The sequence below is a fragment of the Strongylocentrotus purpuratus genome, unplaced genomic scaffold, assembly GCF_000002235.5.
Source record: "Strongylocentrotus purpuratus isolate Spur 01 unplaced genomic scaffold, Spur_5.0 spur5_scaffold_16, whole genome shotgun sequence".
NCBI lineage: Eukaryota > Metazoa > Echinodermata > Echinoidea > Camarodonta > Strongylocentrotidae > Strongylocentrotus > Strongylocentrotus purpuratus.
Window position 1 is genome coordinate 27776244 of NW_022145601.1, and position 23924 is coordinate 27800167.

Below are 23924 nucleotides of genomic sequence, written 5' to 3' on the forward strand. Positions count from 1 at the left end.
CATGTGAAATGAATAGCTTGTTTGCACATTGTAACTATGGTTGTATAAATTATTGATCTAAACAGCACTATGCTCGCTTCGTCACGTTCTCTTTTGTATACAAAAATGACTAAAATAATATCAAGTGACAGCTGCTATACTTTTCCTGGTAGTATAAACACTTTATTTAAATACAATACAAATCACATTTCTCTTTGTACCTCTCTCTCTCTCTCTCTCTCTCTCTCTCTCTCTCGATCTCTCTCTCCCCTTCGCGCGCGCTCTCTCCCTATCCCTCTCTCTTTTATTCTCTCTCTCTCTCTCTTTATCTCTTCCTCGATATGTTTCTTCTACTTCACTACATTTATGTTCTATATCTCTTCCTCCTTTTTGCTTATTGTCCACGTTTCGTTTAGTATATATATAATACATTTACATAAAACGTTTATAAACTGGAAATTCACTAAAACTCAACTAATGACCAAGGTATCGTCGTTATTCTAGTTATTATTGTTTGTTTTGTTGTTTAGTTTCTTTTTAAAATAATAATAAATAAACGAATAAATGAATGAGTTTATTCATTAGTTAATTAAAAAAAAACTTACGAAAACACGAATAATGACATCTGTATTGGTAATCTTCTGATGAAGGCTTGTCTATACATTAAAATCCTTACAAACAAACAAACAAGAACATGCATGCAGAGGGAGAGCTTTATATTCTGCAGGTTTGCTGTAATATCGTTCTAATGGAAGTCCAATCATTATGAATGTGATTTCTCCTCTAATTAGATTTCAACTATTAAGGTTTGTTCATGCTCTCCTTGGTCGAAATATTATCTCTCTTCTCGTTATACGCGATAGATCTAATTTGGGAAATTGGATGTATACTCTATAATTTATGTATGACAATGATGTATTATGACTGCTACCTGGTATTTTATATGCTCCCACCATAATTAATATGTTCATGATTATATTTTCTAATGGCTCCATTTCGTCATAGTAAGGTACCTGTATAGATGCAAAATGATAATACAACGAACAAAACTATGTGTATGACTGTCGGCTTACCAAAGACACTAGCTGAGAGGCAATGTGAGGTTCGGAAAGAGGGAGAGGAGAGTGAGGAAAATGGGGTAATATAAGGAGAGAGAGAGAGAGGGGTGAAAAAAGAGAGGGGGTGGGGAGAGGAGAGTGAGAGAGAGAGAGAGAGGTGAGAAGAGAAGGGGTATTCATATTGGGGGAAACAAAAAGAGATTTAAAGCCATGAAAGACAAGATTGCTCTGAAATGTACATTTATATCTATTGCTCATAATTCAATTAAATTCAATTCAATTGAAATGAAACAGGTGGTTGCTATAATAATAAAAGAACGTAAGAGATGTTGTTACTGAAATCATATGGTAGAATCTTTTTTTTTCCACGCATGTCATTGCACATCCTTTAAGCCTGTATGAAGTGTTGGTATGTGAAAAGATTTCTACCAACAAGGTGTTTTCAAGATAACTGGCTGGCACAATGGACAACAATCTCGTTGAAGATGATCAAAGGTTTCATAGAGGGTCATGGTACGAGTGGTAACGATGCCTTGTTACCAGCCATATAGCTATAAGAAGACTTTCGAATAGATAATGAAAAGAAAGAAAGAGACAAATCAACAGAAACACGTGAAAAAGGGAAAGGAACATACGACGGACATAATATGACCCCTTTATTATTAAAAAAATATTATTATTGTAATCACCATCGTCATCAGTAACACAACAGCAAAGAGTATGGTGCTGTAACACAACAGCAAAGAGTATGGTGCTGAGGCAGTAAAGAGAAAATCTTGAAGATTCTCCCTCATAATGTATTAATTACAATGCTTACAAAATTGTTTTTTTTTTTTTTTCTTTGAGGTACCCTTTGTGTGTGCTCCTTTTTATTCAGAAAGTGCCCCTTTTTTGGTGCCACCCTTCCCCCTCTTTGAAATACGCTCCGGCGCCCCTGGGAAGCTTTATCACTCCTAACAATTTCCATGTCTCGGTTGAAAAAACACTCCCTTAGCCTTTGAGGTAGGCTATATTATAAGACGATTCATGGTGAAGTAGGGCTTGTCGTGATGACCTCTTCAGAGTTCAATTCCATAAGAAACCCTGATGTGAATTTGAGCAGACGTTGACAGCCGTATAAAATGTTTCCAAATATTTGCCTCAATTATTTTATGTCAAGATGCATAGCGTCATCTGCTAAAAGGTAGGTACAGGGACAGGTCAGTGGAAAGCATGACAGTGACTGTGGAATAGTCACATCTTGATCATCGATTTTGTATGCGAGTCTCTAGTTGGATATTTCTTTCCATCCCTGATTACTTTAAGGTTATCACCATAGGGGAACAGGGCGAAGGGGAAGTTGGAACGATGTTCCTAATAAAACGAAAATATTATACAGTCACAATATTGTGATTATTCTAAAGCTACGCTGTAGACCACCATGCATTGCATTATTATAGAGATACCGACTGCTTCGAGAGGCCTGGCTGTTTTATGGGCTCGAGAGAACGCGCTTACCCAGGCGCGCCGAGGGGTCATGGCAAGATGTGCAAGTTCTAGAGAGCCTATAAATCAGCCAGACCTCTTTTATATGCCGAATTCAAACACAAATCTACCAAGAATTTCTTACCTTATCCTTTTATTGAGTAAAGATTGGTTAATACATCACGGAAAATCTGAGAAACTGTCTGTTTGTCTTTGCTGGAAAAATGACTGAAATTTTCGAATGGTTAGGAATTGCAAACAAAAGGCACTGTATGGTGTCCGCGCTCGCTCAAAGAACATTCTAACACGTAAACCAATGGGTATCGCAGCAAAATTTAACTATTTGCATGGTAACCGGAATTTTGAGGGATCTCACTTTTGGCAATTTTCGTTGCTTTACGGGAATGGCTAAAATCACGACTCCAATTTCGACCAATCAGATGGCTGGATTTCTTAAGCGAAGTATAAAATAAAGGCTATATTGCGTTCATTGTTTTCCATTTAAGTTTCCCCTTTTCAATGAAAAAAACTAAAAACAACGTACAAATCCGCTTTCGGTGTGGCGGTGTACCCGGGGTTACAACGAGAAGTGGTGAATAATGTAGATATTATAGATAATACTGAAGCTCCATACATTTTCGCTAATATCTTGTCAATTTCGCTATTATTAGCTCAGTTTGTGACCACGTTGTACATGTAGTTATATATATTTTTTAATGGTATCATCGTCATTTCAATTAATGTAAAGTATATCACTCCGAACATTCTTTCCCATTTGTATAGTACTTCTAAAGGTTACCGAAGTCTTCTAAGCATGGGCCACAATCCATTTTGGTTAAACGGAACGTTTATTACCCCCCCCCCCCCCACACACACACACACACCTTTTCCCCGATATCTTTCACAGGCCCTGCTTTCATCAGTATTCACATGAATCACAATAGTCTGCCTTGAAAACATTCTATAATCACTTCAGCACCACAACCCATAGTGTATTTAGAAACCGTGTGAATGGCTAACCCTTGTGATTGATCTGTCTTGCTGTGCCTTGTACATTGAAGGGGCTATTATAAAATAAAACCTCTTATTGCGCGCTAGAGAGAAAAATTGTACATTAAAACCATTGTGAGGATGAAATTTCCCGCTGCTATACGCAGTGTCGATGAATCAATTAGCCGCGGCTTTGTATATCATGCATGATGAATTATATTCCAGAGATATATGAGAGAGAGAGAGAGAGAGAGAGAGAGCAGGACCAATTATTATTTCAAGACAACTTGCATAATATCTGGGGCCATAAATAACCAGTATAATGTGAAATATACATGTTCTTGTAATTACATGGGTTATAAAGCCATGCACGGATACAAAGACAGATTGCTACGGTACAATCTAAACAAATCTAAAGTATTGTCTTTTAATTAAAATGTCATTCGTCCAGTCAAAATAAAATATAATTCTTTACCAGTATTACTAGACATGCATGCCATGACTCCCAGGAGAAAGTAAAATCTTTCGAGAAAAACAAAATGAAATAGTCATTGATAATTATACTTGTTGTTATCAGAATGAAGCAAAGATGTAAACGTTGCATAATTATTTTACGACATGCATGGTAAAATTTCAACAACAACAAAACCGCTTCTTTGAGCTTTACAAATCCTTTTGTACAGTTCGATGGGCTACATTATTAAACTGCATTGAATAGTTATAAAAGCGAAGCTTGGCGGCTCTTGAAAATGTTGCCGACTCTGCAGTGTTTTGTGCAGAGTAAATATATCTTGTAATAAATCAAATTTGATTTCAAAGTTCAGATCCATATGTATTGTCTGATATATACCGGGCTGGCTTACAATAAATATTGAGAGAGATGTATTCTTTTAACCTCAATATAAAGGGGCTAAACTAATTGATGTGTGATATTATACCATCATCACTTGAATTCACTTCATAACCAAAGTTATCAGAATATTGCACCTTGGAACTCATCGGCATATCATACCTAATTCAGCCTGGAAGTGAGACTAAATGAGCATAATGATCGAATAGATGTGATATAAGATTGACACGTTCTAAAAAGGTGATGCCCTTTAGAATGCTATGCATGCGAAACAGGCAGGAAAGATACAACAGACAGAAGCATAGCATTTTACTTACATAACATCTTCAACAGTATATAGGAACTGCATGCGCACACAATTAGCACTTCCCGGTGATTAGCATTCATTGTGCTGAAACAGGCCGTCTTTTATCATAATATGTATATTACCTAATTAGGCCTACAATCAATCATTGTATTAAAAAGAACCAAAGCAAAAATAATAATTCGGTAATGGTCGGTAGCTTCAGGGTTTCCCCTGCAAACTGTTCCATACCTAGACGGGGGGGGGGGGGGGGGGGGGGGGATACCGCTTCATAAGTGGGCGTGGCATGATGCTCATAATATCAATTGGCAGTAGTTTCTCCACAATGTAAAATGTGAGTCAAACAAATAAAGCCCATATTATTTTAAGCCTCAACATCTATTCTAAAAAAAAAAAATTAACCGACATATTTCACAATGAATACTTAATAATATGTTTAATTAATGTAGGCCAGTCGCGTCTACATCCAAATTACAATGACCAAGTTGTCAATCAAAGAAAACAAAGTAATTAAAGGTTATTTTATTTTTTATTTTATCTTTTATATAGTGATTACAATTTTCTTTAGGATTGAATCTCTCTTTATAGCGAGTCACTGTTTTGAACGCTACCTTCCAACGGAGGGTGAGTGGGTGAATCCTTGTCATTATCGAGTTGTTAAATAGAGACAGTCATCTACAGTATAGGAAACAACAGTAGGTAATAGCAGGAAAGTGTGTTTTATGGGAAGAACTAGCAAATTAGAAATGACAACTTTTACGTTTTCATAAAAGCAGGTCTTATGTTTCCCCGTGCCATTCAAGCGACATGATTCTTAATCCATACAAGCAAGATGATCACTTAGGCCTACTTTATCATCAAAACATTACATGTCACGTGCACATGAAAGCGACACAATTCAAGTAGTTCTTTTGTTTTCATAACATTAATTTTGTTGTTGTTTAAAAAGGGTTATGCATGAGTGAATTACATCCGAAATATAGACCCTACCTTTTAAACACTATCCGAAGTATAGCTTTTTTTAAAGGTAGTTAACAACAATTTAATATCTGATTAACAAAGAGTGCTGCCTCCAAACCCTATTCAAATGAATTCGCTTTGGCTTCACTGACGTGAGTATAATTTGACCACAATTTGAATGGATTTTCTATGATTAAGTTATTTCTCATATACAATCGACTGTTTTTTTCTTCTAATATACGACATCAAGTACTATCACCAAGACAACCATGGCGGAAGGCCACGGAGGCGAAAAACGTACCGTAAATCAACGAATGTATACATGTACACTGTATGTAAACAATGTCAGGTACAAGATAAGAATCGTGAAACAAGTACGACTACCGTGTAACTTGGGTTATCGAACAAACTTAACATTATTAAATTGACAATTTCTTCAATGTTTTGGGGAAACACAAGTAGCAAGCCTTGTGTGCCGAGTGCTAGAGTAGCTTCTGAAGTTATCATAAATCATAAATACTAGCACGCCATATTGTAAACGAATTATCTGTTGATATTGGAAGAAAAAAAAACTAACATCCTCACAAAGCAAAAGCTTAATCAAACTGATATAAACTTGTATCGGGTCATAATGGAAAAGAGAGGCTAGATTTTTAACATGAAAATAATATAATTCCATATATAAGCCAAAAACTGTAAGTATGGTTAATTGTCCACTAGAACAGCACGAGAAGGACATGATTATTATCATAATCAATATCAATATCATTAAACGGATTGTTTGTAAATATCCAAAAACAAACATCATATATCATCAGGGCCAAAAACAAAAATCTTATTACATTTCGTTGTGATAACAAGCAAGTACATCCGCTATTCTTTGCAGAATAATTGTGTGCACAACTCAAGCGTGAGTATCTGTGTGCAACCATAGCAACGACACGTTCGGTTCCCACTTTACACGACGTTTACAAGTTCCCTTGTGGTACCATTATATATGTGATTAGTACGCAGAAACCAGAGAACATCATTCTTCTCTGTGAATTACAAATTTACTAGAATGTATAAAGAAATGTCATTGGAAGGGGGAGGGAAAAAAACATTTATATGGGTAAGTCCGTACATGTTTTAGCATTTTGTGTTTCTTTTAAATCGGTGTGGCTAAATCCCTTTGCCCAATTGGTTTTACCCACCCACCCCCTCCAATAAAAAAAAAAAATCTAGAAAAGTCCCTGCTGCTATTAAGGCGACCGTTAATAAGATATATAGAGCAACATTTTTTTAATACAATAGTTTGAGGACCGGGGGAGAGGCTTGATCAAATGGACTAATGTACGCCATTTAAAGAACCTCGATATCGAAAATAAGATCATTTATATAATATTAGATGGCTTTGAGTGTGATACAAGAATATAATGCTCGAGCTACACGTATGACAATATTGGACGAGTCAAAGACAAGTCCAATATTGTCATAGCGAGAGCAATATATCACACGAACACAAAGCCATATAATATTATCATAATTATTATCTATATCACGCTGAATAGCGAAATTTCAAAATTTGGTAAAAATTAAAAAAAAAAAATATATGGCTTTTCAAAATATTTATAAGGTGTTTATTTTCTCAATACCAGAGCCAGTATTATAATCAAAAGCATGCAATTTAAATCATACTGACTTGACATCACATTCAGAATAATCAAAATACAATTCAAAAGTATCATTCCTATTTATCATCAATTGCTAAACAAAACAACTCTTTCATACATTTCCTTCTTCATTAAAAAAATAATAGAAATAATAATAATGATTAAACACTTAGTCATTTCACATTCCTTTTTTTCCTTTCATAAACGCTTTATCTGTTGAAGTAAACAAAAAAAATAAATGCTTGTACATGAAATAGTTGAAGTGCCCGGGTGACTGAGCAATTGATACGAAAACAATATTGGTCAGTCATCCGGGCACTGCGCTATAGATATTGAACACACTGATGTATTGTACCACTTGAAAAACTTATTATAGATAATAATGGGTGATATTTGCCAAAGCAAAGTACATGTTAACATGCCAAATGATACACAAGAGAGCCAGCAGGTCATGACTGTTATCATTGTTTAAAATTCTGCGAAGAAGCGTGTGACAAAACAGGAAAATTGTTTTGATAAGGATGGAGGATTAGAAAATTGGCAAATTGTCAGCAATTATTGACATGGAAAATTGAAGTGAATATGGTCTTGCTCCAGAAATATGGGAGTTACGATTTATGTACGAAATAAAAGTCTATCAGTAAAATGGGAATTCATGCACCTTTATATCTAGTTGGTTTTGATAGAAGCAGAAAATAAGCGCAACAGGTCAGTGTTTGAGCAAAATAATTACTACTACTTCAACTTCTACTACTACTAACTAGTACTATACTATACTACTACTTTTTTCATTTTACTTTTAGAGCCAAACAGTAGATTAGCCATTAGTCATAACTTCATAAGCGACCGAGCACTTCAAATAATATATGCAACCATTTGCTCGCAGACTTTTTTAATAATGGTTTTGCCTGACACTCTCCCTCTCCCATCCGCACTAAGTGATACTCGATTTTCAATTCAGTATACCCCCCCCCCCTTTTTTTTTCCCCCTTCTCTTAACGCTTTGCAAGTTGCTCGGATTTGTACAGTTAATGTTTGCGGAATATCATTTATTACAAGGAAAGGTGTGACACCCCTATACAGCGACAGTCCTGCCTGTCTCCCCCATCTTTTATCTATATCATATCATAATCATTATCCTTGTTTCCCTTTCGCAGCGCATGCTCTCCGATAAGCTCATCTCCCCTTTCCTTTCCTAAATTCGATTTCTTAATATCTCTGTATTTTGCTGTCCTCGTTATGCCCATTTTATTATCTTAACCAATAATCTCTTCAGCATCTTCACTGCACCATTCACTATAACCATGGAGAATCTCCATGCTATGACATACTGGTGGTAATCAAATAATGAGGATAATGCAATCACAACACTGTGTATCCACTCAATCTAATCAAAATGAGGCGGCTACTTTCAGCAGTACTCAATGACCTTCTGCATATAAAACTTTGATATAGATGCTCTGTAGCATGTTCTCCGACACCCTACCTTTAGCCCTATGTACATGTACATGTATATGGGCAAGTTCTCGTGCAGGTGAAATTCTGTGAAACGCATAGCTTTCTCTTTTTGATTTCTTAGAAGAAAACCATAGCAAAAAGGATTGCACGTGAAATGATTAAAAATTGTTTACGTTCAATGAATCCCAACCTAATATACCGTATGTTGTGTCATCTCATTTCTCGTTCATGCATCAATAAATTGTGTTCTATTGTTCATGATTTATGGCAAGATTAATAATAAATCTGATATAATTTTGATGAGTTATAACCCACACAATACTCAACAGTCAAGAATACTATCCTGACTGACTTTACCTACTCGAATTTTTCAAGAAAAATGATATTCAGAACAGCTTTTCGATACTTTAAGATTGTTTAACAGCACTGTACAGCAGCACCCATAACAACAGCAATGATAATATTTCTAATAATGATAATATGACCATGACCATATCTGCTCATCCAGTCAAGAAGCCTTAAGGGTTCTGGAAAAGAAACTTGAGCTGACATTAATACCGTTTCGCCAAAAGGAGAAAGTCAAATTGAAACGTTCTATAGAAAAAGAACAACAAGAAAAACTTAAGGCGAAATGCCTACATGATGGCCACCATGAGGAACATTCACATCGGCATTCTGTGAACAAAAAGGATACCCATACATGGTTGAAGTTTGTTGGTCTCAAAGATGAAACAGAAAACTCGGGCATGTATCAATCCTTTTTAGGGACTTTTAGATTAAGTGGACGAGAACGGCGTTAGCGTCCACTGATCATGAGTGTCCATGGCAAGCCGTTTTAACACTTATTCCTATTTCTTGATATCAAGAAATGATTTTCTGTTGTAAAGCAATGGTAATTCTTGATATTAAGAATTGAATTATTGGTATCAAGATATATATAAATAAATTTTAAAACGGCTTGCCATAGACAAACATCAATCTAAAGGTCCCTACTATCAGATTTTGATGACAAGGTGTGCAGGATGTACCTGAAACGCTGATGCACTTGGTTTCAAGATGCCCCAGTAACACAAGGCAGTTATACTGGATACATCGGGAAACACTTGGACAGTATAAAGAACAACAGAGTATATGATAAAGTTGCACTTGGTAGCACTTAGCACTCAAGAACAAAATACTGACTTGATCCTGTTTTGCAGAATGTTATGAAAATAACAGTAACAAATATCCGTTTCTTATAAAGCGCTTTATAGCATTAAAAACGCAAACAGTATTATAGTTTGTTTTTGCAATTCAACTGATGAAATTATAGTCAACCATGTATTCAACAAGGCTTTGATAGAGCAGTGGTCTCGTAATCCGGGGACCCGGGTTCGAAACCAAGGCGATGCGCCAGTGCCCTTTGGTAAGGCAGTTATACTCTTCATTACCAGGTCCCTCGGAGAGGACCTAAAGCCGTCGGCCGTCTGGTTGCTTACTTACAACATGGAGTTATGCTTACAAGCATTTTTATGCTTTCTTAGCAGTCAGGTACAATAACCACCACCACCATTCAAAGGAGTGGGGTGGAGTGGGGTGTGGTTGGGTGTAGCCGGGAGGAGGGTATTAAAGAAGGGGGATGAATCAAGTAGAATTAAACTCTCTCAAAATGCACTGACATGACAAATCATGGCAGTACCGGTAAAACACCAACCCTACAGAAATCAATAAGTCTTTGCTGTATGATGTAATAAGTAAATAATTGATCACTGTAAAGGGGCTGAATAACGTTGGGTTTGCCGATTGTACATTATTGATTTGTCCGTATAATACATGCTTTGTTAGTATTGTCTGGAAACACTCCATCTTGCACACACAGAGCTTAATTTGCATGATGAGAAAACGACCGCGAATGAGCTACGTACCACAGCCATACAGACTGACGAAAAAGAGAGTGAACTGAAGGGAGCGGGAGAGAGAAGGAGAGAAAGAGAGAGAGGGGGTAGGAGAATAAGTGTATCGTGAGCTTTGTGACATACAATAATTATCACAATGTGAAAAATTGCTGATGCACAAAAAAGCAGGTAGCCTACACATTACGATTACACTGACAATCAACTTGATGAACTAAAGACATTTTAGTTCATATCTGATTTATGGATTACGTTTTTTTCTCAGTAATCCGGAAACGTTTTGTATATGCCAAATTTCTCTTTTGTTCCTAAAAGAACATAATCCAGTATCTAGAGGTATACAGTATAATTAAGCAGAGAATACTATTATGCCCAAAGTATCATATCGGTGGTAGGAGAACGGGTCTATGAATAGAAGGTACATGACAGGACTACATGTACCCTGCTTTCAAAGAAGTTTTGTTTTGTTTTGTTATGTGATCATTACAAAAAGTAAGGACCTAACTTTTTACTAGAGTATATAGGTGCGAACGGAATATACATCACGAAAGAGACATATTTATCATTGTGTATAATGTAAGCAGGGTGGTCTCCCTGCATAAGCGAATGTTAGAGTGACAACAATGTGCGTCAGCAGTATTGAAATAAATGGGTGCCAAGTATTTCTGTTATGATATAAAGCTAAGTCTGCTAAGAGCATTTAGACATCACATAGAGTAGGCTAGTAAGGTGTTCATAACTTATCAGGTACATGTACATAAATTCTCATGCATTAATCGTCTATAAATCTTACACGTGCTGAGAGGCAGAGGTTGTCATTTAAAAAATATAGTAGGTCCATGCTCACAGCTTACAGCCCGCCATAATATGTGACCCTTTTTTACTACTTGCACTTCCTCATTTGTTGTATGTACACTCTTCACAGAGATATAGATTGCATTACGGTCACTCTCATTCATCATAATTATTCAGTGTATCCTTGGTGGAGTTTTTTCAAAAATAAAATTTGGCATTAACGAGTAAACCATTCCATAATAATAACGTATAAATATCGTATCCTACAGTCATTATTCCGTATGATTATGAAATAGAAGGTGGTGCCGATAATGTTTGTGTGTGTGTGTGTGTGTGTGTGTGACAGTATAAATGAGAAGTTAGAGTTTCTGCACTAACATCAATCAATCAACAATTACTTTCGTGGACGCATTAATTCACAACACCGATTTCGCTTGGTGTTTACCTTGTTTGAAACCTATATAGCTTACTGAGTTCTTGATATAACTATAAACACAGTGAACGAGCGATACAAGCTCCGGCGACCGTGGAAAAACTCTCACTACATTAGGTTGAAGGTTCCAATAACCTAGCTCAACCTAAGTATAAAAAACCTAACATGAAAATCAAAGATGGACTGTAACCCCTTAATGTTTTGTATTTGACAGAATATAGCTCAGAGCACGTCGACAGAGCACGCGTCAGATCACCAGTTAATAGGGACTTTTAGATTTGCACAACGACAACGTGGATTGCTACGACCGACGTCCTTTTATTGCACTGCCTTTAATGGACGTCACACGTATCAGTCCACGCAAATCTAAAAGTCCCTAATATGGTAATACATCCCTCATCATTGTGTTTGCTAACATCTACTGTTAACAGACATTTTCTACCCTTCACTTTTCACGACTAATAAAGGCGGATGTTCTGTTTCCTAATCATGAGTCGACTATATACAGAGAACAGACGGAGAAAGTAATTGAATGAATGAAACATTATGTTCTTTATTATGTTATTGTGTGTGGTGGGTATACAATATTCATGTACTAATCCAATGACCAAGGTAATAATATTTCTATAAAGCACCATATTAATCCCTTATTCCGAACAAAAATGTAATTCTCTTATGATCTATAAAACTATATACATGTACAATATACTTTTTTTTGTTTTGGTAAATGGTGTAAATAGTTAACAACCCTTTAGGAATTTTATTTGTCATATATTAAATATTTGAAAGGTGTTGTAGCGATTCAAGCTCTATGCATGTTTCATCACTTGTGGATGTTCATTCTTTAAACTGTAGTTGACCTGTCTTTGATAAAACATTGTTATATTCTTTTTTATGTGAAGTCAATTTAAATGGATTGTAAAATTGCAAATGATTTGTTATATTATATTATTTTTTATGTGATGTTAACTCCAATGAATTGTGAAATTGTGAACATGCATGCATGCATAAATAAATAAATAAAAGATGTTTCTTCAACAATAGTTTGTACTCCATATGATTCTAAACCTTTTCGTGACGTATTATTGCTGACTCGAAGTAGAAGAAAAACTTTGGCTTGTTGCTATAGTGACAGTAATGACTAATATGCCAACTATACTTTGCATGATCGCAAGTCGTTAAAAAATATGAATGCTTTGAAGAACTCTTCCCGGATATTCATTGGGCTTAAAATGAATAATCACTCGCAAGGAAGAATATATATTACAAAACCTGCAAGAATCACAAATTATCAAACCAAAATACATTGCGCAGCGCACGTAAACTTATTTTTCCATGAAACGAAACTGGATAGCTTCGACTTGGTTCATAGCTAAATGTGGAAGAAATTTTCGAAATACATAGTATTTTTAAAGAGACAAAACTAAAAAATAATTGTTAATTATAACATTATAATTATAAATGAATTCCAGTAACAATAACATTCCCATTTAGGATAGTTTTCCATTGTTGTACTATACTATTACTGTACATTATAGGACTCTCTGAGCAGCATGGTGGCTTGCCCACAATGATTACGTGATTGTCGTATTGAGGTCAATGTTGTTGTTGTTTAGGTTTATAGGCGTTTATCATTCAGGAGTAAATATTTACGACTAACAACACATCCTCGTTGTTGCGTTTCAGTCGCTATATTATGATTGTCTTCAGGTACCATTCAATATGGTGGGTCGAATTGCACGGATATAAATGAATTTACACGTATCTTTTCCATTCAGTATCAAATGAATTTACACGTATCTTTTCCATTCAGTATCAAATTTAGTATACATGTATGCACGCCAAACGTCAAAAAGGATAACTTTGTTGATGGATGGAATAGTTGTAATGGCGTACGGAATATTGAATCAATACTTCAAACGATGCTATACGAGGACAACAAGGGAAAGCTAAACAAACTGACATTCAAAAAGTCTCGAATATAAAAATTGAACATAAAACTGTATAATCACTTCTAAACAAAGCACATCTATAACCTTACATTACACATTCTTAATGGACAAGTTTATCCGTAACAAAAATGAATTCTTTTATAGTAAGGAGCTATAACCATAACCCATGCAATGTGAATGAAATATAGAAAGTCCATTAAAGTGATGAATGACGTATGGAGGTGAAATAAGTCAAGATTAAAGGGGACGGTATTTGTGTAGCTTTGGGGGAAGTATGGGGTTCAATATTAACGCAATGGTAAAATATTATCAGTATTTCTAAGGACTACCGTACACTTTTCCGTTTTTCTTTTAAGCTATGTTTCACACTGTAGAGTCAATTCGCAGAATACATGTTTTTTCACGAGTATACGATGGGAAACACAAAGTCATGTTCAACATGACTTGTTTACAAGTACTAATTTGCTAATTAGGTTCCATGTAGCCTACCCGTTTTCAGGTAGAAGATAATATTAGCCGATAGTGAAAACAGGAGTGAGTGGGTTAATCTAGCATGGCCTAAGTTCCTAATAGCCTCGTGATAGAACGATGTGTATTATTTTGTTTTTAAATACACACTGTAAGGCTACAGTGGATTAATTCATATTGTAGGGTACTTGAACGCAAGTCCATAGATACAAGAAACAATCATGCCAACGAAAGTGAAAGATTGCGATACTGATACGGCAATTATTATTTTGAACTAGTATCAAAGTTCGAGAGAGGGAGAGAGAGAAGGGGTGAGAAAACGAGAACAATGGTAAAGCAAGTAATGTATTTGTCTGGCCCGTATTACTTTGAACCTACATGTACATGATTGCGATACTTATCTCAACATCGTGACAACCATGGTAATGGCACGTTGTAATGCCATATAGAATAAACAACAAATTTTTTTTAAATTAGCATTTCATAACCAATATATTTCTCGAGAAGCGCAGCGGCAATGTTTGTATTAACACTCCAACAAAGAAATTGACTTAGGACTTCATATTGTTCAGTACAAAGCTATGTTTTGTTTTGTCCTTGTTTTACATAAAAATGGAGCTACAGATAAACCTATATCACAGTTTTATTTCTACAAGGATGGATGTCAAAAGAACTATGTACATGTGAATGAGGAGGGTTAATATATTGCTATAGAAATGTCGTAACTGTTTCATTTCCTCTTCTGGCCAAATCATTTTGTCATAATATAATGTGTACAAGAATTGCTATTCAATAATGAAACTGTTTGCGTTGTGCTAAATCTGAAAACTCCCACCCTGCCATTAACAACAATGTTAAACAATTCAAGAAGCTAATCAATAAATCAACAAATAATCATCAAATTGTATAGAGCCACTAGTTACTAAAACTACTGATTAATTTGTAGTTTTGTACTTTAAAATACTGCTTTACTTATAAAATATGAGCATGTCGTAAAGTCAGTTCTAAGAGTAACAATAGGGATTGGGTGATGACTGATGAATGATGATAATTCTAAATTCCTTCATGTTACTCTTTAAGTTATATCAAAAATCTCTATGATTTTGGCCCAGGGGTCTCAGTCAAATATTCGTGACAAAGAAAGAAGTAGGTCACTAGGTCCTTTAAATTATTTATTTTTTAAATCAGTTTGCCCGACGAACATTTTCGGTAACAAGAAGCTGTCATATCAGTTTAGGTATAGGCCTATCCATATCTTAATGCAAGAAATATTTATCAGCTCAAACACACGGACAACCCAGTGTGCATGGAATATGGATAAGCAATCAAAATTATGAGGGGCCATAAAGAAACACTAATGCCCCAATCACACCAAGGAGTTATCTCCTCGGTCACATCAACGAGACCGATACCATACCGACGACAGACCAAACGACAATGACGGAAAGGCCACGAATCTTTCGGCTTGGAGTCGGTGTGAACATGCATGCTTTGCGGTGTAATGACATGCAATCAGTGTGAAATGATCTTAATGAACTAGCATCAAATTGGGTGAATGGTGATGCAGATCTGCTGCAGATCACCTTACACGGAATAAAGATTCTGATTATAATGATCAAAAGGTGATCTGCAGATCTGCTGTATACATGCATGTATCTTCTGCAGATCACCTAATTATAAAATGTTATATTCATGACTGTGATCACGCCAGTGTATACTGGAGTGTCTACATTGATTAATTACATTCTAGCCAAACTAATTTTCTACCTAGCTGAAATACATTAGTCTAGTGTGATGATGTTTTGCACATTATGAATAATTATGATTGCAAATGTGATCTCAGGTATATTAATCAATTTAGTGGAATTAGTGACTTTTTAACTAACCTAATCAAAATCTCATTGTTCCTTGAAGGTCGAAAATAATCAATAACATCACAAGGTTGTAATATAAACTTCAAGCTGCATATCAAAATATCAAATTTGCTATTTTAAATTATGTCTTTATAATAGCCAAAATGCATCGGTCAGAAAACATTATCGATGGTCAATTTGTTTTGATCTGAACTGAACTTGACATGTCGAGTCCATTCATTACAAAATCTATTAGGCGTGTACACTGTAAAAAAATAATAGTCGAAATAACTCAATAAAATTGAGGAAAAGAAATGCCTTATTTTTATTAAGTAAATATTACCTACGGCATCTTAAGTAGAATTTACTTATTTTGCTGAATAAATTTTTACTCAGTTAAATCGAGTTACATTAACGTAAATAATTTAAGTATTGTAATCATTTTAGATAATTAAAAAAAAGCTATGATAGGATTACATATTGCACGATTTGGTACCCATCTAATCTAACAAGTAACATCCACTAATCATTCATTACTTCTATTTAAGATTAATCACTAATCACTAACACTACTTCTATTTAAGATATAACCGTATATACATATATATATATCTACCACCATCACAAACTATTACATACGCTTCAATTCGACACATATTGAAAGGCTCCAAATTTTATATATACTTGATCGTAGCATCTTAAAAGGAAAATTGGTTGACAATTTCCTGAAATATCAAGTTTTGATTTGTTTTGAACTGGGTAACAATTAAAAATTGTCTTGTCTTTGCTTAGCCATGTTAAATGAATTAATAAATGTTCTAAAGTCCTTAAATTTTCATTCAACCACAAAAAAGAATTGTTTTATTTTAAAAAAGAGTTTTATTTGGTCTTAATGAATTTTCATAAATTATGTAAATATTTCTATAACGCACTGCATCGGTCCTTACTTTAAAAAGATAAGAATAATCAACATAAATTGTTTGAGTAATACGTATAATTTCTGATTTTGAGTTAAACTTACTAAATTAATACAAGCTGAAATTACTTAAAGTTCTTATGTATTTGATTTTACTTAAATATTCCACGTATGTTCTACTAAATTGAAAGTTTGAGTTAGCAAGACTTAAATTTAGTGCGTAAGTGGCAAAACTAATGTTTTCAAGTAAATTCTACATGGAAAAAATACGTAAAAATTACCAATGAACAAATTCTTTTTTACAGTGTATAATGTTCTGTGGCACTTTCCCCTCTCCGCGCGGGTGAATGGGCACTTTGTTGGTAAGAAGACAGACAGCTTGGATGTCACAAGTTGTTTCTTTCTAAACGCCTTCACCATTCTTTGCGATGGGTTTTGATATCATTTTATGATACATGTATAATTATATAGGGCTATAGGCTAATCCATTTTAATTTTGTCATTGGTAACAAAATTGATATTAAATAACATATTGAGGTTTGGAGTCTTGGGACTTAGGAGTAATTTCTTTGTCGGGATATACAGGAAAAAATGAGCAAGATATTAGTATAATAAGTTATGCTGTTTACAAAATGAATTTAAAAATATGAAATTACAATCATTATTTATATTTTAATCATTTCTCACTATTATTTTCTGGCTTTGTACTTGGTAGTGTTTGGTATAATGGTTTAGTCACTTTACATCCAATAAGGGGTTTGAATCATGTTTGCCCGCTGGGTGGTGGCGTACTAATATTCTTAGAAAGGATATCGACTCCACACTTCTCTCTCTCTCTCTCTCTCTCTCTCTCTCTCTCTCTACCCAGGTGTGGGTATCCTTTGAATGGTTTGAGTGACGTAAAGGTATTATGTAGGACCATCATATTATCCAGGATAATGTCTACGTGATGATCGCCTCACGCATTGCGGATGTAAGCGATATGATGCCCTTTATACATATATGGATTTATTATTGTAAATTAATTATAAATGATAATGCAGATCGCACTTTGAATGATGGCATGCGAGAGTGTAACTAATTTTGGTAGAAGAGGATGTTAAATCACCATTTAAAAGGGCCGAGGAGTGACCACTCTTTCAAAATGTCAGATTGATACTTTTAACATGCTAGATTCAACCTTTATAGTGTTGGATCCAGCATATTCAAAGTGGTAATCTACCATTTTGAAAAAGTGGTCACTCCTCGGCCCTTTTAAATGGTGATTTAACATTTCAGTTTTTAGAGTGTATATTAGCAATTTGCCCACTATAGTTAAACGGGCCAACGGGGGTATGTTTATATTGATTTAAATAGTGGAACATGTTGACATCAATATAATCTGTCCACGTGGCCCTAAAATCGTTTCAAAGTTCAAACCAATAGCTACGCCTCAAAATACGTCCCGTTGGTTGTATATGCCGACGACTTAATGCATAATAAGCCTACAGCCCTATACACACGTTTGCTTACAAAATGTTCAATGTGCCAAAAACATATTTCTAAATATCCTTGCGAAAGTTCAAAGCATTGATTCATTGGATAATGCTTCACGGGATACATTCTTATGTACATAATGTTTTCGACATCTAATAATCTCTTATCACTAATAACATCTCCACATAGTGCTTTCTTTGCATACACATTTACCTTCTGTGTTGTCTAAACAATACACATACAAAATATGTGATTTTACCGTATTACACGGATCCGACTGGTATAACAGGCTATTCTCTTGAGATCAATAGATAATATTGCACGCAACCTTGCATAGGACTATTTAATGTTAATAAGTACGTCACATAATGATGAAGACACGGAGCCGACTTGAATCTGTGTAAAAGATGATAATGATGTCCTTCATGACTATAGCATCTGAATGGTTCAATGCTGTCCATGTTGACAAAGATCACAGTAGAAACTTCAAGACTAAATGAAAAGTTGGCACGGTCTTCTAGTGTAGGCATTGAAAATTGAAGTCAACTTGAGTGAAATATTATTACTTATTAGCCTAATGCTATACACATGCACCTCACACATCCACAGTTAAAATGAACCGACCAATTCTTAGCTACATGTACTAGGGGTAATCAATGTATTGTAATTTTTGGTTGGGTCTCTTGTCGGTCTGGAGTCGGCCTCGTGGGTGTGATTGGGGTATAAGAAATCAAGGAAACGTATGCGTAAAAGCGACAGATCAATGAGTTCATCCCCCCCCCCCAATTTTTTTAAAACTGAAAGTGAATAGACGCCCCGGACATACATGGGTATGTACCTGTATAAGAACGTGTAATGCAGGCACAATGCGTAGTTCCAGAACAAGCTTAAAAGTGCACAGTTACAATCAAATAAAGTGGACGGATATTGGTCATGCCGATAAAAGGAAAGTAGGAAACCATTGTATCTGAACTGTAGACCTTTTCCTACAGGAAGATACTACGTAACCAACACAGGAAGTAGTTAACTGAAGAATCACAGCTACACTCCCCCACAATCCCACAATACAATTTGATTAACCATCCTACTAGAAAAGGAGGGTTTAAAAAGTTTCCTAAATCCTATATTTTACCATTCAAATAACAGAGAATTCATATACTGTACAATCAACGTAATTCATGTAAATAAAAGTGACTTTATCATGTTCATGCAATCACTGGCAATCTTTACTCATAGTTGTATTAGGCACATTCATTACTTGAACCATGTACATTAAATATTGATTATTGGTGGGCAAAGATTATAACTGAATAATGGGTACAAACAGGTCATTGCGCCATGACATCAATAAAATCATTCTGTTTTGGGCAAAGGAAAATGTTTGGCATTCATACAAATCTATACAATAAAATTCCCCCAAAAGAGTAGACTTTTAAAAGGAAAGTCCACCTCGAACTAATTTGACATTATTAATAAAAGCAAAAGTCCAGAAAACAGCTACGTAAAAGTTTGAAAACTTCCTTGATTCGATGAAAAGAGTAAGAAAGCTGTACATAATATTATACACGTTTTGGAGATCTCTGAATAATCAACTAAAATGTTAATTTATAATGCCTCCCGGCATTATCTTCGGTAGCAGAGGCATTGTTACAGCTGTAATGAAAAACGAAAGTCCCACTGTCGCGAGCGAACACATTCCTTATTGCTTTAGTTTTATGTACATAATTATCACCTACCACAAAAATAAACTCATAAAAACATCACGTCCAAGCTAATGATTAACCAAATGAGAGTAACTCTGTCTCTGCGTCGACTTTCATTTCCGCGATTTATACATGTAAGTTTAGAAATACCCTTGCTTTATTTGAACGAGAACACGTGAGTCGTAAATCAAATCAGCCTATCAATCATTGTCAGATAAAACGCAACACAAACAAAAAATAAAAAGCAAAATATTAAAGGACAATGGAACAATAAAGGACGGTTTAGGTGAAACAGAAAGCAAAAGAAAGTACAATTTTCAGAACTTAATAGTTCCGTATGGAAAGTCTGCTCAGTCATAAATTGTGAAATTTGTTGATTTTATCAATTTATGTGCTTCAAATTGAAAAATTAGTCTCATATCATAGCGACCTCTTCGCAAATTCTAGATTATATTTGTAATCAGTCCACAAACTTCAACATCAGTCTGAAATCAGCAATCATCATGTTTCTAAATGTTGCGAGAAAGCGAATAGAGCGAGGAAGAAAGACATTTTATTATCTTATAAATGCATTTCCTCATGAAAATCTCTATCTGTTTCTAATTCTAATATTTGGTTCTCACAAGATCGACGTTATTTAAAAAAAATGTTTTTAATCATATAACTATATTATGTAAATTAATAATGAATTGTGCAACCCGGATGATAACGCTGGTCTTAATAGTAACCCATACAGACAGGGAAGCCATACCAGAGTTATTATTCGCAGCAGCATTGTCAAGTACATGTATATACATGTACACCTTGGTCAAGAGAAACAAATGTGGACCAAAAGCACATTGTCCAAGGATGTTAAGCACCGTGCAAGGATCGAACCAAGGACCCCTCAAAGAAGAGTCAAAAGTTATCACCAATATACGACAGTGCTCCTACATGAAGGCCAAGTACACGTATCTCAGCTACTATGCCTTTAACAGCGGAGGAGGGAAGGGGGGGGGGGGCTGTCTTGAGTCCGATGAAATATAGATCAAGGTCTAAATAAAATAATCAGTGTCTAGTCACACTCACTCTATAGTGTAAACAAAGTCATCCAGGAATGAATAACATGAATACCATCATTAACCGTCATGAGATAATAAATACAACTATTACTTGACAAAGTCCTAAGGGTGAAAAATTGGTAAAACATTTTTTTGTGTGTACGATACCATTTTTTTTGTGGACGAAGAATACTTATTTCTTTGTAGTTTTGTGTATTTTCTGGAAGTCCGAGTATAACTTTAGACTTTCTCATACATGTAAAGTATATAGGCTAGTATATGACAAATAAAAACATATTCTCTTCTTCTTCTTCTCTTCTTCAAGATAATCTGCCTCCTTCAATACTGAAGATTCTTGCAGATGCCGTATACTCAGCCTGATTGGGGTTCATACAAAAATGGAAACTTCTCAGCAATGTTGATTGATACGCAACATGTTTTGATATGGAACATTATTCAACATTTTGATTACATCCATCTATAATAAAAAAATCAACAATAATTATAATAAATAATAAATAATAATAATAGTAATAACATTAGTAAATATAAATATTCATTAAATATACGTTACAATAACCAAAACAAAACAACGACAAAATTATACGGTCTAATAAGTATTAACGATCATTATTTGTCATGATCTTATCATTATCATTATAATTGGTATCAACAGTATTATTGGTTCTGTTGTTATCATTATCATCATTAATGCATGTTTAACTATTGTTATTACATACAATTATTTATGACATTCCACACAAAAATGAGTGACCAAATACAAGGTTTATTGGATGTGTGTATTTTCATGTGATGAAATGACAAGCAAGCATGCATGAGTCATTTAAAAAACTACATCATCATAACGACACTATACTATCAAGCAGAAACCAGTGTGCAGTCAAAAGTTTAAGGTCTTCGTCTCTTTGTTTCTTTTCTTTTTTAATGTTATTATCGATATCACACGTGCGCTAAAGTACCGTCTATCACGAGGATTAAATATAAAGCGAATATAGAGTACATGGGTGTAATAGGTCCATGGTATAAGTGTACAGGTAGGTTTATATTATTATGCACACTGTCCTCCGTGATAAGTCGCATGTACATGTGTGATCGTGAGTGCATAATACTTCCCCGTCGGTACAGTGGTGGCCGTGTATATATTCGGTCATATATTGTGTAGTCAATAGTGTAGCGTTTCTTGACAGAAAAACCCTTCTGCTTGGAGGAGTTTAACAAAATGTATTTTATGTTTATCTTTAATATTTTGAAAGCTTTCCTTCCAGGGATATTATGGTAAAGCGAGACATAGTCTTAGCGGGAACATATATCACCGAACGAAATGGACTGATTCGGTCTCATCACTCTCATCACTCTCATGTATCCCCTATGTATCATATTCATAGTCGCTAGGCTAGGACATCATTACATGTACAACCCGATTTACTCTACCAGGAAATTCCCGAAATAGTGGTAGACAAAGAAAATGTTCTTTCCTCGCCTCGTCAACATATATTACAGACAACGAAGAAGCCCGGTCCGTATACAAAAACCATACACATGATTGAAGTATAACAAATAGAAGCCGGTCGCGTTCGTTTTGCTTCGGGTATTTCTACGATCTTCTTGTCTTACCTTTTAATTTCCAAGGTGTACGTGTGGTCTAATTTTCCGTTTTTCACCGTACCGTTGCCATTCGCAGTCATAGGCTGGTAGGTACTTTTGGTATTGTTAGTCGTCATTTTTGCTGATATAGTCCACAACTCGTGTTATTCCACATTTGATGATGAAAATGATATCCTAAAACATGGAGGGGCGGTTACCCCGATCCAACCGGCGAATTTTTCACTGTCTCGCCGCCGCGCGTGCATTCAACACTGAATGCTTCTGTAGTGTGTTGTGGTATTGGACTTTGAACGTACACGGTGCCTTGGTGTGGTGAAGTTAAAAACGCACGAGTGCTTCGCTCACACAATACACAAGCCATACGATGAATGCATGCATAATCTTATCCGCTATTTTTCCAGCTACTGTTCGTTGGTTACCATGCATAAACCACGCCTACGCACACACAGATGACCAACATAATCATCACATACACAAGTCCTCAGATCTCCCTCCCCCATCAATCTATGACGTCATAATCTTGACTAATAATTTATTTCAATTCATTACGAAAATGTTGGCTAGGGCTAAAAGAAAGGAAAAAGAATGAATAGATAACGACATTATATGTTTTCAAAGCGGGCCACAGATAATTTGACGGAGCAGAAATATTGTAAACTCGAAGAGTCGAATGATTAGCGAAAGGGTATTTCCTTCTTGTCTATCCATTGAAACTATAAGTAATCTATATATAATTGCTGAACGGAAGGAAAGGAAATAAACTGCGATGATGATGATGATGGCTGGAATGCTCCCCAGGGAGTGGAGAATGTGCATACATTGTGTGCGGGTAAGCCTGAATCCTATGACCGGGGTAATAATATATATATCTGTAAAGCGCTTTGGGAGGGCCTTCGGTCCTGAAAAGCGCTATATAAGAACTAGCTATTATTATTATTATCTTTCAAAAATATACAGATAATACTGAAGTCTGAAAACAAATTCATTTGTTTCAAGATGAAACCTTTGTTACATGTCAAATCTCGAATTCCTTTCAGAATGAAACACAATATGGC

General features: G+C 35.2%; 1 protein-coding gene across 1 annotated transcript in view; it reads right to left on the reverse strand.

The window, feature by feature from the left end:
• Positions 1 to 23144, reverse strand: part of LOC587897 (ATP-dependent translocase ABCB1) — a 59300-nt gene extending 36156 nt beyond the window's left edge. The window contains exon 1 of the mRNA XM_030987209.1: positions 22879 to 23144. Coding sequence (XP_030843069.1) covers positions 22879 to 22985 — 107 coding nt within the window. The 5' untranslated portion in view covers positions 22986 to 23144. The remainder of the gene's footprint in view (positions 1 to 22878) is intronic.
• Between the last annotated feature and the right edge of the window lie 780 nt (positions 23145 to 23924).